The sequence below is a fragment of the Podarcis liolepis genome, assembly GCF_965112155.1.
Source record: "Podarcis liolepis genome assembly, chromosome: 17".
In the NCBI taxonomy this organism is placed as follows: domain Eukaryota; kingdom Metazoa; phylum Chordata; class Lepidosauria; order Squamata; family Lacertidae; genus Podarcis; species Podarcis liolepis.
This window is the reverse complement of record NC_139571.1, coordinates 23,157,133-23,171,452: the sequence shown is the minus strand read 5'-3', so window position 1 is coordinate 23,171,452 and position 14,320 is coordinate 23,157,133. Positions and strand designations below refer to the sequence as shown.

The following is a 14,320-nucleotide window of genomic DNA, read 5'->3' as shown; positions in this document are numbered from 1 at the left end:
AAGACCGGTCGTCTTCCAATATGTTCAAAAGCTGAGGAGCAATGGGTGGTCGGCAAAATCCATTGAGAAAAAAAGAAAAACACGCAATGGAAGCCATCCGACTTCCAAGATGCCTTTGAAAATGGAAGCAATTACTTCCAGGTTTTCAGCTTCCAACTTCCAAAATGTTCAGCTTCCGAGTTTTTCGAAAACCGAGGTTCCACTGTACAAGTATAACTGTACAGGTGCATATTTTACTGTTGGCTTTGAAACAGAAGTAAGATATTGGTAAAGTAGTTTTTTTCTTTTCTTTTCTGACGTCCTCTAGCCTCCATGGACTGATTGCTTAGACAGATGGGTGGGGCAATCTCTTTGTAGATTGCATTGAATTCAGGGTAGCGTGCAAAAGCAATATGTTCATTGGCCCACATGGTTTGATTTCCAGACTGTGCAGGCAGAAGAAGCATTTTCCTTTGCACCAATCAACTCCATTTGTGAGCTCCAATCGGGAGCTGATTCCAGAGACTTGTATTTGGCACAGAATTTAATTCCAGCCCCAAATACAAACCCCAGTGGCAGTAGGAGTCGGCTCTGGTTGGTAGCCTCCGAGTGGAGCCAATTTGAGTGGTAGTTCTTCTTGCACCAAATTTAAAAGGCACAAAATGCAAGCCCTGTGTGCAAAGGAATAATAGGGAGCACACTTTAGGGCTCCTGATTCTTCCTTTGCAGTTGGCTGCTTTACCCAGCCCACATTTGATGGCATATGATGCCAGGTATAGGTTAGGTGGGTGTGCCTGCGAAACAAACATGTCTACAGGCCAAATGAGAATCACTACTTTAGCATGTGAAGCAGAGATTCCCTGTGCCTGATGTAGATCCGCCAGCTTCACATGGAGAGGCACCAACCACTTACCAGTAAGGTACCATTCTGGAAATTTAGGATTTAGTGTAATGAAGCTATTCCACATGCAATGGCTTGTGCCTGGAGCTGGAACCACACTGTGATGGCAGTGGTTGTGACCTGCTCCTTACGTTGGAATAGAAGTTTTGAGATTGAGTGTTAGAAATTCTTTAGAAGCAAAGACCCAAAGATCTAGATTTAAATTCATTTCCCCCTTTCCGACTTCCCCTTTAGCAGCGGATTTCCATTGATCCAGCTACAACTTACCACTTGCAAGGTCTAAAACCAAATAGTTTGTATTACTTCCGTCTGTCTGCACGCTCTCCGCAAGGCCTCGGTGCTTCAACGGCAGAAATATCAGCTAGAACAATGCAGTCAAGTAGGTGTCTTTCTTTGATTACTTCATTTCTCTTCTTTATACTTGTTGACAAGCTAGTTGGCAAGTGAGTGAAATCCTATTATGTTTCAGTTATGGCTACATTGAGAAAATTTAACTAAAAACACGCAGGTCAATACACTTTGAAGAACTATAAGCATAGCATTTTCTTAGAAGAGTAACATGATACTCCCAACCCCTGTCACAAGACAAAGGGTGCATCCAGACATTGTTTATCATACAGTTATGAATCTGTGCAAGTCTAAGGTTCACACACCCACCCCTTGACATTCCTCTAGTATAACCGAGGAAATTGAAAGCTTTCATTTCTGTTTTAAATTATACTATTGAACCAGGTTCAAGGCTCTTTACAGATTGGGTCTAGGATACATCAAGGATTGCCTAATTCCTTATATCCCTGCTTGATCACTGAGGTTTTCTGGGGAGTCGCCATTAGCGGCCTCCCGTGGCTTGGATGGACAACTCATATTTAGTATTGTGAGCCCAAATTTATGGAGCTCCCTTCCACCTGAGGTCAAAACAGGCCCCCTCCTTCCTGAACTTACAGCAGCTACTGAAGCCTTTTTTCTTCCAGCAAGTAGCTTAATTTTATAGTTTTAGCTGATTTCTTATTTTTATTTTGCACTGTATCTTTATAAAACAGTTAGAGACTATTGTAGTTAAGGGGTATATAAAACTGTTTAAATAAATAAATAACATTCAACCGACGTTTTGTGTTGTGCCTAAATCCTAAACTGTGGTTGAGCATAAGTAAGCTCTGCTGAAGCAAGCCAGCCTCAGGCCAAGCGTGATCAAGCTGGCTTGTTGCATCGAAACAACTGTTACGATTAAGCACAGCTTTCGGACAAAATTGCAAGCAGCAGTTAATCAAAAATAGAAACAAAAGTTTCTCGTCTCCCTGTGGCCACACAGAAGTGGGAGGGGAAACGCTTGCCAAGGCTTCTTCCCATACTGTAACCATGGTCGATAGGGAAATCTAGACACAGCCAATATGTTTTTGGAATCCTCAGAAGCAACTGAGACAAACAAAGGTGGATCGCTCATCTTTCGCTTTGAGTTTTAAAAGTTTTAAAATATGTTTAGGAAATGTATTTTTTTTAGGTCTCAGAGGGAGGAATTACAGGAAAATAAAAATCTTTTCTGTGTTGCTACCTGGGAAAGAGATGCAAAAAGGACTTGAGGAGACAGGTTGAGATCAGTGGGACTTCTAAGTAATGCATGTGAAAGAGGTCAAGGTTCCCAATGTCCCCAAATATTTCAAATATAAAACTGGATTTTTAAAAAGTAATTTCTGTGTATACAACTGGAGGAAAATCTATTATTATTATTATTATTATTGTGTGGATAGGATTTGTACCCCAAAGAGATGAACGCGTTAAGATTTTGATGACATTTGCTTCTAAACTACTGTGGACATGCATTTTGGTTCTATTTTGAATGAATTTAACTTTTGGTTAAGTAAAGCAAATCATAAGATTTCATTAGAAATCTCCACACTGGTTTTGCTAAGGCAAACTTCTATATTAGCTGTTCGTATATTGTGTGTGGCGGTGGGTTGGTGTTAGTTTGTATGTATTATGAAATCGCTGGTAGACTTTAATTCTTTGCTAGCCGAGGTTTCTCCAAGAGGAGCTAAAATATAAAAGAGAGACTGGACCTAGGGTAAGTACAAGTTGCAGTCAGAATCATCAGCCCTGTCACTTTTCCATGGTAGGTAAATCTTTGTCTCAGATTGGCATAATCCCCTTATTGATTCTGCATGTTTTACAGTGTTTTGGCTACAATTGATGTTTGAAATAAATTACTTTGATTTGAACCTTAATTGTAGTACACTTGTTCCAAGCCACTGCAGTTGTAAAAAAAAAAGATAAAGTGGACGGGGGGGGGGAGAGAAACCTAGTGGTGCGTGATGGTTTTTATTTTATGTCTATTAGATGTGTTTGAGTTTCGAAATAGTTCTGATTCTTTTCTTCATGGCACTTCATATATAATTATATATATATATATTAGATATAGATATCAATCGATCTATAAAGCATAGTCTATAAAAGACTGGTTATAGATAGATAGATAGATAGATAGATAGATGATATAATGATCTATCTATCTATCTATCTATCTATCTATCTATCTATCATCTATCTATCTAAAACATAGTGTATAATAGACTGGCTATTTTGTCAGACATGCCAAAATAATTTTTTTTAAAAAAACAACAACTTAAAAATAACAAATCAACCAGCAAGCATACAATATAAAAACTTAGGTAGTAGACACATAGAAGTATCATGTTTGATGTTTTTATTTCAAGAAGAATTTTTAATCACAGGTAGGTAACAATATATTGAGGCTCATTTTCATGTATTTCCCCCTACATCCCTTTCCACCTTTTAGTTCATTCATTTTCAGTTGGTTCACTTTTAATAAGCCAAGGCTCATAAGATTATCTAAAGTTTCTGTTTTTAAGTTTGTGATTTTTATTTGCCCTTGGTTTTTCCCTTCGTTATTTATTTTCTTTTTTCTTTTCCTTTTGTTCATTTTTTTTCCTTTTCCTTCAACCACTTCTGTTCTTTCACACTCAAATCCTCCTTTAACCCACTACTGAAATTAGAGCCATCAGCTCCTCCTCAAGACATTAGTTGCAAGAGCCCCAGCTCCACTAGTATTTTGGTAAGTTGGCAGCCTCCGCCAGTGGAAAAACAGAACGGAATTATCACTTCCTACTCCATCAAGTACACTGGAATTGATGGAGAAGATGACAAGCCCCACGAAATTTTGGGAATTGCTCCGGACACGTCACAGTACCTTTTGGAACAGTTGGAAAAATGGACTGAATATCGGATTTCTGTGACAGCCCACACTGATGTTGGACCTGGCCCAGAGAGTGAATCTGTGTTGATCCGAACAGATGAAGATGGTATGTTTCATCCAACACGTCAGTTTGACTCTCTCTCTCAATCTGCTGTCTTTGTGTGGTCTAAGATTATTCCGTTTCCCCCCCTCTGCTCATCTTTTTTGACCCCTGATGAGTTTTACAAAATATTTTAAACACAAATGCTTGCATTTGCGTTTGTTTTGTTTTTGCTTTGAAATATATGCGCAGAAGAATCACACTTTAAAGTTTTGCCCCTTGTAAGCGTGTATATTTTTCTTCTATTTGAAGATTCGCCCCTCCTTTGCTTTCTTACTTTTTCGCTCTTCTGATTTTAACTCTTTCTTTAAGAGTACCCTTAAAGCATTTCTCTTTTGGAAAACTGATGCTGCTCCCTTTTTTAAAAAAATATTTTGGATGCTGACTCTCTTTCGTATCTGAACACTGAAGATTGCACCCCTTCCCGTTATCTTTTTTCCCCCTACTTAAAAATAAAAAATCAGAAAACAAGCAACATTTTAAAAGTCTTCTTGGTTTTTATTATTTTGATTACTAAATTACTTCTTTGTACTTCAATGCTTTGAGTCTCAAAGCATCTTCCTTGGCTTTTGTGCGTTTTTACATGTTTTTTCTATTTCTCTAATACTCTTTTTTCTTCCATTTTTGCATCAGTCATGGTTTTTGATCTTTTCACTGAAATGTAGAGCAGATTTGTTGGGTGTTTTCATTTGTATTCTTCGAGGAAGGATTAGTGGGTCTGCGCTTTAAAAAAAAAAGAAAGAAAAAGAAAGAAAAAGACACTGGTTGTTTTGGACAAGTACCTGTAATTCTTCTTTTATCCACTGATGTGTTCCAGTTCCTAGTGGTCCTCCTCGCAAAGTCGAGGTAGAGGCTGTCAACTCTACAGCTGTTAAAGTGTTGTGGCGTTCACCAGTGCCCAATAAGCAGCATGGTCAAATCCGAGGGTACCAGGTGCATTATGTGAAAATGGAAAATGGAGAGCCCAGGGGGCAACCCATGCTGAAGGATATCATGTTGGCTGATGCACAGGTAATTAAACATACTCTGTTAATTCACATAACAAAAAATAATAATGCTGTACAGTGGTACCTCTGGTTACGTACTTAATTCATTCTGGAGGTCCATTCTTAACCTGAAACTGTTCTTAACCTGAAGCACCACTTTAGCTAATGGGGCCTCCCCCTGCCACCACACTGCCGGAGCACGATTTCTGTTCTCATCCTGAAGCAAAGTTCTTAACCTGAAGCACTATTTCTGGGTTAGCGGAGTCTGTAACCTGAAGCGTATGTAACCTGAAGCGTATGTAACTCGAGGTACCACTGTATTTAGTAGTGTAATTATGTCTTCTATTTTGAACTGCAAAATGGAATGCCTCCTTCCTGTTCCAATAGATTATTGCCACAGAGTGCCCTGAATATTTCACAAGCCAACAGTCATTCATAAAATTCATAGAATCATAGAGTTGGAAGGGACCCTGAGGCAGAGCTGTCAACTTTTCCCTTTTCTTGTGAGGAATCCTATTCGGAATAAGGGAATTTCCCTTAAAAAAAAAGGGAAAGGTTGACAGCTATGTCCTGAGGAGCATTTAATCCAATATGCAGGAATCAACCTTCAGCCTTAGTGTTATCAGCCCCATGCTCTAAGCAACTGCGCTAGTCAGACCATGTGGATGGCGCTGTGGTTTAAACCACTGGGCCTCTTGGGCTTCCTGATCAGAAGGTCAGCGGTTCAAATCCCCATAATGGGGTGAGCTCCCATTGCTCTGTCCCAGCTCCTGCCAACCTAGCAGTTCGTAAGCATGCCAGTGCAGGTAGATAAATAGATAAATGTGGCAGGAAGGTGAACGGCCTTTCCGTGCCCTCTGGTTTCCGTCACGGTGTCCCGTTGTGCCAGAAGCGCTTTAGTCATGCCAGCCACATGACCCGGAAAGCTATCTGTGGACAAACGCCGGCTCCCTCGGCCTGAAAGTGAGATGAGTGCCACAACCCCAGAGTCGCCTTTGACTGGACATAACCGTCCAGGGGTCCTTTGCCTTTACTTTTACCTACCTCTGAAACTTTTATTCCTATAAATAAATCACCGTTCTGGATCTGCAGCAATCTGTATGAAGTAGTCTGTCACACTGCAGTGGGGTGAAACCACCATTTCTAAAGATGTGCACCTGAAATGCAAAATTTGAACTTTCAGTCCTGCCTTTGTCTTTCTCTGTTAGGTCGTTGGTACTATCAGAAGAGACAGTGCCAGTTCCCCGTTTGGCTGGGATAATAATAATAATAATAATAATAATAATAATAATAATAATAATAATAAATTTTATTTATATCCCACCCTCCCCAGCCGAAGCCGGGCTCAGAGAGGCTAACATCAAATGTATAGCACATTAACATAAAATCAGACAATCAATTAAAATACATCCTCAAATCAGATCAGGATCAGAATAAAATCCAATCAGATGGCAACCCACAGATTAGGGTTGGGGACCTTAAATGCTCACCAGGCCCAACTGTTTGTGCTGAACTTATATGGGCCTGTGAGAAAAATTGGGAGGCCACTTTCATGCAAGTTCTTATGAAAGGGGAGAGGGAGTCAGACTGAAGCCCGACCAAAAGCCTGGCAGAACAGCTCCGTCTTGCAGGCCCTGCGGAAAGATGTCAAGTCCCGCAGGGCCCTGGTCTCTTGTGACAGAGCGTTCTACCAGATTGGAGCCACAGCCGAAAAAGCCCTGGCTCTAGTTGAGACCAGCCTAACCTCTCTGTGGCCTGGGACCTTCAGGATGTTTTTTATTTGAAGACCGTAAGTTCCTCTGTGGGACATACCAGGAGAGGCAGTCCCGTAGGTACGAGGGTCCTAGGTCGTATAGGGCTTTAAAGGTTAAAACCAGTACCTTAAACCTGATCCTGTACCCCACTGGGATAGCCTCACATAAAGGATTTCTAGACTGGGAACTATATCTGTTGTGTATTTGATAAGCAAGATCAATTGTGTCTACTTTCCTCTTACTTTACATTCATGTAATATAAGGGGAAATAAGATGTTTCTCAATGTTATGACTATTAGTTAACATTTCATGTATTTTTCTTGTGACTGGCAGGAATTTTCTAACCTGTTTCCAGGAATTGCATCAGTAGGATTTTTTATTTTTAAAAAAATCTGGGTCCTGTTGTTGCATTAATTTGTCACTACCTCCGTGAGCAAGACCCAACTGAAGTTAAGCATTTTAAGTCCCATTAATTTCAAATCATTTAAGCTAAGCATTTGTTTGGATCAAGTGCAGTATCAGCTAGAGTTTGGTATTATAGGTTTTGAACTCAATTACATACATTAAATATAGAGGAGTGTGGTTTAAATGAAAATTGACCTAGTAACAAGTTATGTCTAGATTTAATATTATTACAGATATTCCTGGTGTGATGTAGTGAAAGTGTAAAACTGCTTATTTTTTCTTTCACAAATTGTAATAGATAATAGAGAATTTATGTTCTGAGTGAATAGATTTGTTCACATTAAGGAAGCTTCAAAAATATAGGATTTTAATTATCTCTATGTGCTTTATGAGCTTGAAATTCTTGAGTTCATTGTGCTGGTATCATAAAATATGTATCCCACGAAAGTATTCCATTTAAGATTGATTCTGGATGAAAACATGGCAATAGACAATCATAATCATCAGATATTATGCTCTAAACAGTTTAGATGGAAACAATTTGTGATAACTACAGTACATTCAAAGAGGAACTGTAACTTTTTTCCGCTGTGGAGATATAAATCACTTCTATTTTGCTGATGTGTTCCTTAAATGATTTCTGAACGTGCTAGCCCCTTTCCTTATTCTCACCAATGTTTTTAGCACCATTAGAACAAACTATTCCTGCCTTTACTTCATTGTGAATCTGGGCAATGATGTAAAAAAGAAAGAAAAGGGAAGAACAATATGGTCGTGTTGTGTCTTTCTTGAACATATATTTTTTTTTCCTGGGGGGGGGGAACTATAGTCAGATTCCAATTTTAGATGATAGAAGGAGCAGAGAAAATGTGCTGTTGGTCATAGGGTTTCATTACTGACATGAAGTCTCAAGTACATATAAATTGCCTCTATTAATCTAAACAGGTGCACTGAATTAATTTTGACAAGGTAAAATAGAAATGAAAATGAATATGGCTTAGTAGCATGTGATTAAACAAAATGTAGCCTTTCATTACATCTCAGCAGCTCAAATTAATGCAGTCATGAAACATTACTATGAAATAATAAAAGCACTCCAGACTGGGATCTCTACTTTCCTAGAAGGAGGAGAGTCTGTTACTTATTTACAATTTTGGCAACAAGTCGCGCTGCTTTTTTAAGGAGCTAAATTCAGGCTGATTTTTTTCTGTCCTAAGAATAAAGTTGCCTCAGCCCAGGCTACAAATATCTCCTTATCTCTTCTGTTTTTCTTCCCAACATCCTTTACTCTCAATTAGTGGGAATATGATGATACTACTGAACATGTGAGTAAAAACTGACTGGCCAATCAAAAAAGTGTGGTGGCTTTTTCTCTGCTTTAATCTTTATTTTTCCTACATTTGGTTGTTTGCACATGTGCATGGATTAACACCTTATTTCATCATCTATGGCATCTGGATTTTTCTGCCTTCTTTTTCCTTTCCTTTTGGTTTGGCGTAGTGCTGATTTTTTTCTAAGTGTGTTGAATTTGCATACTCGTCTGTTCAGTCACTGACACTAACTTTTATCTCGCAATGCACTCCAGGAAACTATTCTTAAAATAACACAAAACATGTACTCATTCCCATCTGCTTGATAACTCTGCACCTTCAGGTCCCAATGCACTCAGGGTTTGTTATAAAACAAATTACTTTTATTTTTAGCTGCTAACATGGTGCCCATTTCCATTATTGACACATCATATTAAATGTATATTTGTGAAAATATACATTGGTACTGGCTGTGTGCCAGTGATGTTTAAACAGCTTTGTTGCAGATATCACTTCCATCATTATTAACTAAGATTCCATCATCTCCATTTAAAAAGAGACTCTTTAATCTGTACTCTTTCCCCCGCCAATACTGTCTCTTCCACTTGTAACTGAAGCCCCAGAAACTGAGGGTGGGTCTATATTCTAGTTTCCTCTCTCCATTTGATGAAATGTTGTCAGTCAGTGAACTGATGTTGAATATCCACACACATTGTTTTCTTGTGGATAATTCAGTATTTGTTCAGATTCAGTCTGCCACATTCAGTCTTTGAAAACGAACATTTTTAAAAAGCATTTAACTGGGAAGAGATGTGTGGTCCTATAGGATTAAATCCATATGCTTGATAGGGTTATTCATAGAATGACCAAATGCCCAAGTCTGAAGACCTTGGATTGCATTTTTCAGATGCATATTACTGAACCCATTTTTATTATCCATTAATACGACTCTTTCGTTGTTGTTATCTTACTGGGTGATTGCACTCATGGATTCTACACATACATGAGCATTTTACAAACCTCAAGCAACCTACCGTACTTTTCCGTGTATAAGACTATGTTTTTTTCTTTTAAAATCATGCTAAAAAGTGGGGGTCGTCTTATACATGGGTAGTGCATAGGGTGGACGTTTGATTGGTTGCTGCTGAGGCTGTCAGCAGCTATTGTGCATGTTATTGGTTGTTGCGTCAATGGGTGGTGTTGATTGGCTGACGCTTCGGCAGTTGGGTGGGTGATTGGCAGCTTCTGCCGGCGATGGGACAGAAGGGAGGCAGATTTTGCAATGTGGGGGCGGATGAGCAATTTTTGGCATTCCCCTCTAAAAAAAGCTCTGAAACACTAGGCAGTCCTCTGCAAAAACAAGCTCAACAACTCTGTGCCATCTCCCCCATTTTCTTAAATTTGAGTCCCCCAAAATAGGGGTTGTCTTACAGACGGAAAAGTATGGTATTTCTGAGGCTAGGTCATACTTTTTACAGAAAGGACTCAATCTACTCCTAGGGTGAGCACAGTGTTGATATATAGGTGATTGTCACATGACCCAAAAATCCCTATTTTCAGCCCTTTGCACATAAGCAACACAACTGGATTTAAGGGGGAGAAAAGAGGCTTCTGTTGATCATAACAGCCAACTGTGCTGTCCATGATAGGTGGAATCACGAATAAACCAGAACTCTATTAATGTATGGAAAGTCTCCACACATGGGCACTCTGAGTTGATTAAGCTATTCATTTTATAGCCATTCTGTTTAATAACAAATCTGTTTGCAAACTCTGCCATCCATACATGAAACCCCATTTGCAACCCAACTTTGCCATTTTTATTAGTCTTGAAAAAAGTGCATATAGGGTTTACTAACTAGAAGTAAGAAAGAACTAAGAACATGCTTTCTTACAATGCAAATTATGTCCCATTGATTTCAGTGGGAGCGTGTTAAGCACATATTTAGAAATCAGTGGGCTTAAAAGGCTTAATTTTGGCTGGATCATACTCTTGATACCTAGTCTGTAAATTAAACATCATTAGTTCCCACTTCTGTTCACTTTATGAGCCTTTCCTCAGTAATTAGCAATTTGATTGTTACTGATTTATAACTTTCTCAACCTGCCCTCAGAGCCAGTTTCAAACATGCTTTAATCTTCATCCCCTTTTGTTTATTAAAAAAGCAACACATTGTATTCAATACTAAATGCCTTTTCTATCTTCTCTTGTTCCATTGCAACCAAATTTATGTTTAATGGCTCTTTCAGATTATAGAGAACAAATTGCTCTTATATTGAATTCCACTTTACAAACACTACTTTTATAAAAGTTTATGTATATCTTATTTTTAATCACTAAAAGAAAAGGCTTTCTAATGTACAATCCTGTGCATATTAACTTTAAAAATATCCCCGTTACATTTAGTTGGGCTTACATCAAATGAATGTTCATAGTGGTGTGGAGGGTTACAACAGTGCAGTCCAGTCCTATGCATGCTTTACTCGGAAGTAGCTGGGCTTACTTCTGGGAACAGGGCATATGAATGCAGCCTTCATATATTACATAAAATTAGGGCTTTTTTCAGCCCAAACTCACTGGAACTCAGTTCTGGCATCTCTCAAGTGGGCACCATTGCCATTGTGTGACCAGGCAGCGACAGCCCCAGCCCCCAGGGATCATAAGGAAGGAATAAAGACTCTGACAACATTATATGGAATTAAAATTAGGCCACAACTTTATTAAACTTCCGAATGTAGGAAGACCTTGGCTTAGGCATTGGGCGTGTATCTCTCCCAGCCCCCCAGCCGGGGGGAACTGGGGCTTATTAGGGTAAATGAGATATGGGGGTGCTCTGCGAGACATCAGTGCAGCAGGCAGCCCAGCCCATATCCCCACACGCAGGGTAGTTCACTGACGACCTTTCAGTGTATGGCAGTGACACCCATATATATATAACCCATTTAAGAGAGGACCCTGGAATTGTCGCCGCAGGGGGGTGAGTCACCACTTCACACACACACACACACACAATATAGGGAAGAAAAGACTAAAGAATTCCACCCAAGGCCATAACCGCCAAAGCTGTGACAAATTGCTACGGGGAATTTATTCCTGGTCCTTCAACAGCAACCAGTCAAAGACGGTAGCAGCGCCCGCTAAACAGGAAGAAAAAGTTAACCTGCAAACAAGAAACATGAAACAAAGGGAGAGTAGGGAGGGTGAATCTCCAGAGCCGACTGCCTGGCTATTGTTGGTTCCACCCCCTGTTTGTAAATGGGGCTGGCCCCACCTCCCAGCAAGAAACTTGATCACTGAGGCTGGGTGTGAACCTCCAAAAATTAACACTGAGAGGCAAGCCAGCCCCTGTTTGCCAGTAAGCTCCCTGGGGACTGTAGCACTATGTGCGATCCTGTAAAGGGCACCCACAATGTAAAGTGTGAGTGCTCATTATAAGAGAACAAGGGAGGTGTTTGTGGTGAGTTCTGGCACCTTTTTTTCTAGAAAAATAGCACTGCATAAAACAGCTTTTAGAAGTAGGGTTCTCAGGTATACAGGCAGTGATAGCATAACTTTTAAAATAATGGCTAGTAATTTCTTAAATAAACCTGATTCCCATTCCCCACTTTATTTGTACTACACCAGGAATAAGACTCTACACAGAGTGAATTTCAAAGGGATTTCCCCCTCCTCTGTTAGTACAGTTAACAGCACTCGGCCTTTGGCCTTTTGCTTGACAAAATGACTTGGGGCATGCTGCTCAGAAATGCCTTCACGCTTATTGCTAACATAAGTGAAATACAGTGCATTGCAAGGTCTCACCCACTATTCTGGTCCAACCAAAAGCTTGCCATCACTGCAGGTCGCACGAAAGCCATGTGCGCTGATTGTTATATGTTGCAACTAATTGCAAGGCAAAACGTTCTTGATTTAGCAGTAGTGCATATGTTTTAATACGCATTCTGGTTTTTGTCTTTGTTTTGCTTCATTTTAGGAAATGATAATAGCGGGACTGCAGCCCGAGACAACCTATTCTCTCACTGTGACGGCCTATACAACTAAAGGAGATGGAGCACGAAGCAAACCCAGACTGGTGTCCACGACTGGTGCAGGTAAATAGATGGAGATTCCTTTCATTTCCTTGCAACCAGCAGTTTGTGCTTTGATGCTTTCCAAATTGAAACTCAAAACATTCGTGTAGGTGGCTATGGCATGCCTCAGTGGCGTAGCAGCAGTTTCCGGTGCTCAGGGCAGGTGTGTGCACCAAGCATGGAGGCTGCCAGCCCAGCCCTCAATGATGGTTACACCGGAGCAACCCCACCGGAGAAAAATGAGGGGCACACTGAGCCACCTGCGGGGTGGAGCCCAGGCAGCCGACGTAGCCCTTGGCAGATGGAGAATAGGCCTGGGCTATGTATTGATACATCACCCAGGGCTGGTATGAGGGCTAGAGAGTGGTGGCGGCTTCAACTGGCAGTATATTGTGAGTGAAGCAGTTGCCACCTCTCCTGAGTCCCTCTATAACCACACTGCAGTTGCCTACATGTGGGCACCGGGCTCATGGACATGGGACCATGGGCCCCCTGCCCCCCCCCCAAGATATGCCCCTGGTAGGCCTAAGTCAGGGGTCAGCAACCTTTTTCAGCCGTGGGCCAGTCCACTGTCCCTCAGACCTTGTGGTGGGCCGGACTATGTTTTGAAGAAAAGAAAAATGAACAAATTCCTATGCCCCACAAATAACCCAGAGATGCATTTTAAATAAAAGTACACATTCTGCTCATGTCGAAACACCAGGCAGGCCCCACAAATAAACCAGAGGTGCATTTTAAATAAAAGGACTCATTCTACTCCTCGCCAGAGTGGTGCATGCTCTGGTTATCTCTCCCTTGGACTCTTTGTGGGGCTACCTTTGAAGGTGACCCGGAAACTACAACTAATCCAGAATGCCGCAGCTAGACTGGTGACTGGGAGCGGCCACCGAGACCATATAACACCAGTCTTGAAAGACCTACACTGGCTCCCAGTACATTTCCGAGCACAATTCAGTGTTGGTGCTGACCTTTAAAGCCCTAAACGGCCTCTGTCCAGTATATCTGAAGGAGCGTCTCCACCCCCATCGTTCTGCCTGGACACTGAGGTCCAGTGCTGAGGGCCTTCTGGCGGTTCCCTCGCTACGAGAAGCCAAGCTACAGGGAACCAGGCAGAGGGCCTTCTCGGTAGTGGCACCCACCCTGTGGAACGCCCTCCCACCAGATGTCAAAGAGAAAAATAACTACCAAACTTTTAGAAGACATCTGAAGGCAGCCCTGTTTAGAGAAGCTTTTAATGTTTAATAGGTTATTGTATTTTAGTATTTTGTTGGAAGCTGCCCAGAGTGTCTGGGGAGGCCCAGCCAGATGGGCGGGGTATAAATCATAAATTATTATTATTATTATTATTACTCATGTAAAAAAACGCTGATTCTCGGACCATTCATGGGCCGGATTGAGAAGGCGATTGGGCTGCATCTGGCCCCCAGGCCTTAGGTTGCCTACCCAAGGCCTAAGTGTATAAAACATTTGAAATACTAAAGCAATTTTACCAAATAGATAAAACTGGTGACAAGACCCCAATGAGGATGGAGAGTGTAGCTTTTGGATGAACAAAGCTAAAACAAATAAAGTGGGACCAGAAAAAGCTGAGTACTTGTGCAGAAGG

The 14,320-nt window shown here is 40.9% G+C and overlaps 1 protein-coding gene across 41 annotated transcripts in view; it reads left to right on the top strand.

Moving 5' to 3' along the window:
• Positions 1-14,320, top strand: part of PTPRD (protein tyrosine phosphatase receptor type D) — a 1,139,460-nt gene that overhangs the window by 974,042 nt on the left and 151,098 nt on the right. For 22 of the 41 annotated variants that reach the window (XM_083482170.1, XM_083482159.1, XM_083482165.1 and 19 more), the window contains 5 exons: positions 1,115-1,259; positions 3,889-4,194; positions 5,006-5,199; positions 8,632-8,658; positions 12,618-12,735. In XM_083482170.1, coding sequence (XP_083338296.1) covers positions 1,115-1,259; positions 3,889-4,194; positions 5,006-5,199; positions 8,632-8,658; positions 12,618-12,735 — 790 coding nt within the window. The remainder of the gene's footprint in view (positions 1-1,114; positions 1,260-3,888; positions 4,195-5,005; positions 5,200-8,631; positions 8,659-12,617; positions 12,736-14,320) is intronic. The other 19 variants (XM_083482166.1, XM_083482161.1, XM_083482182.1 and 16 more) reach the window with 5 other exon arrangements.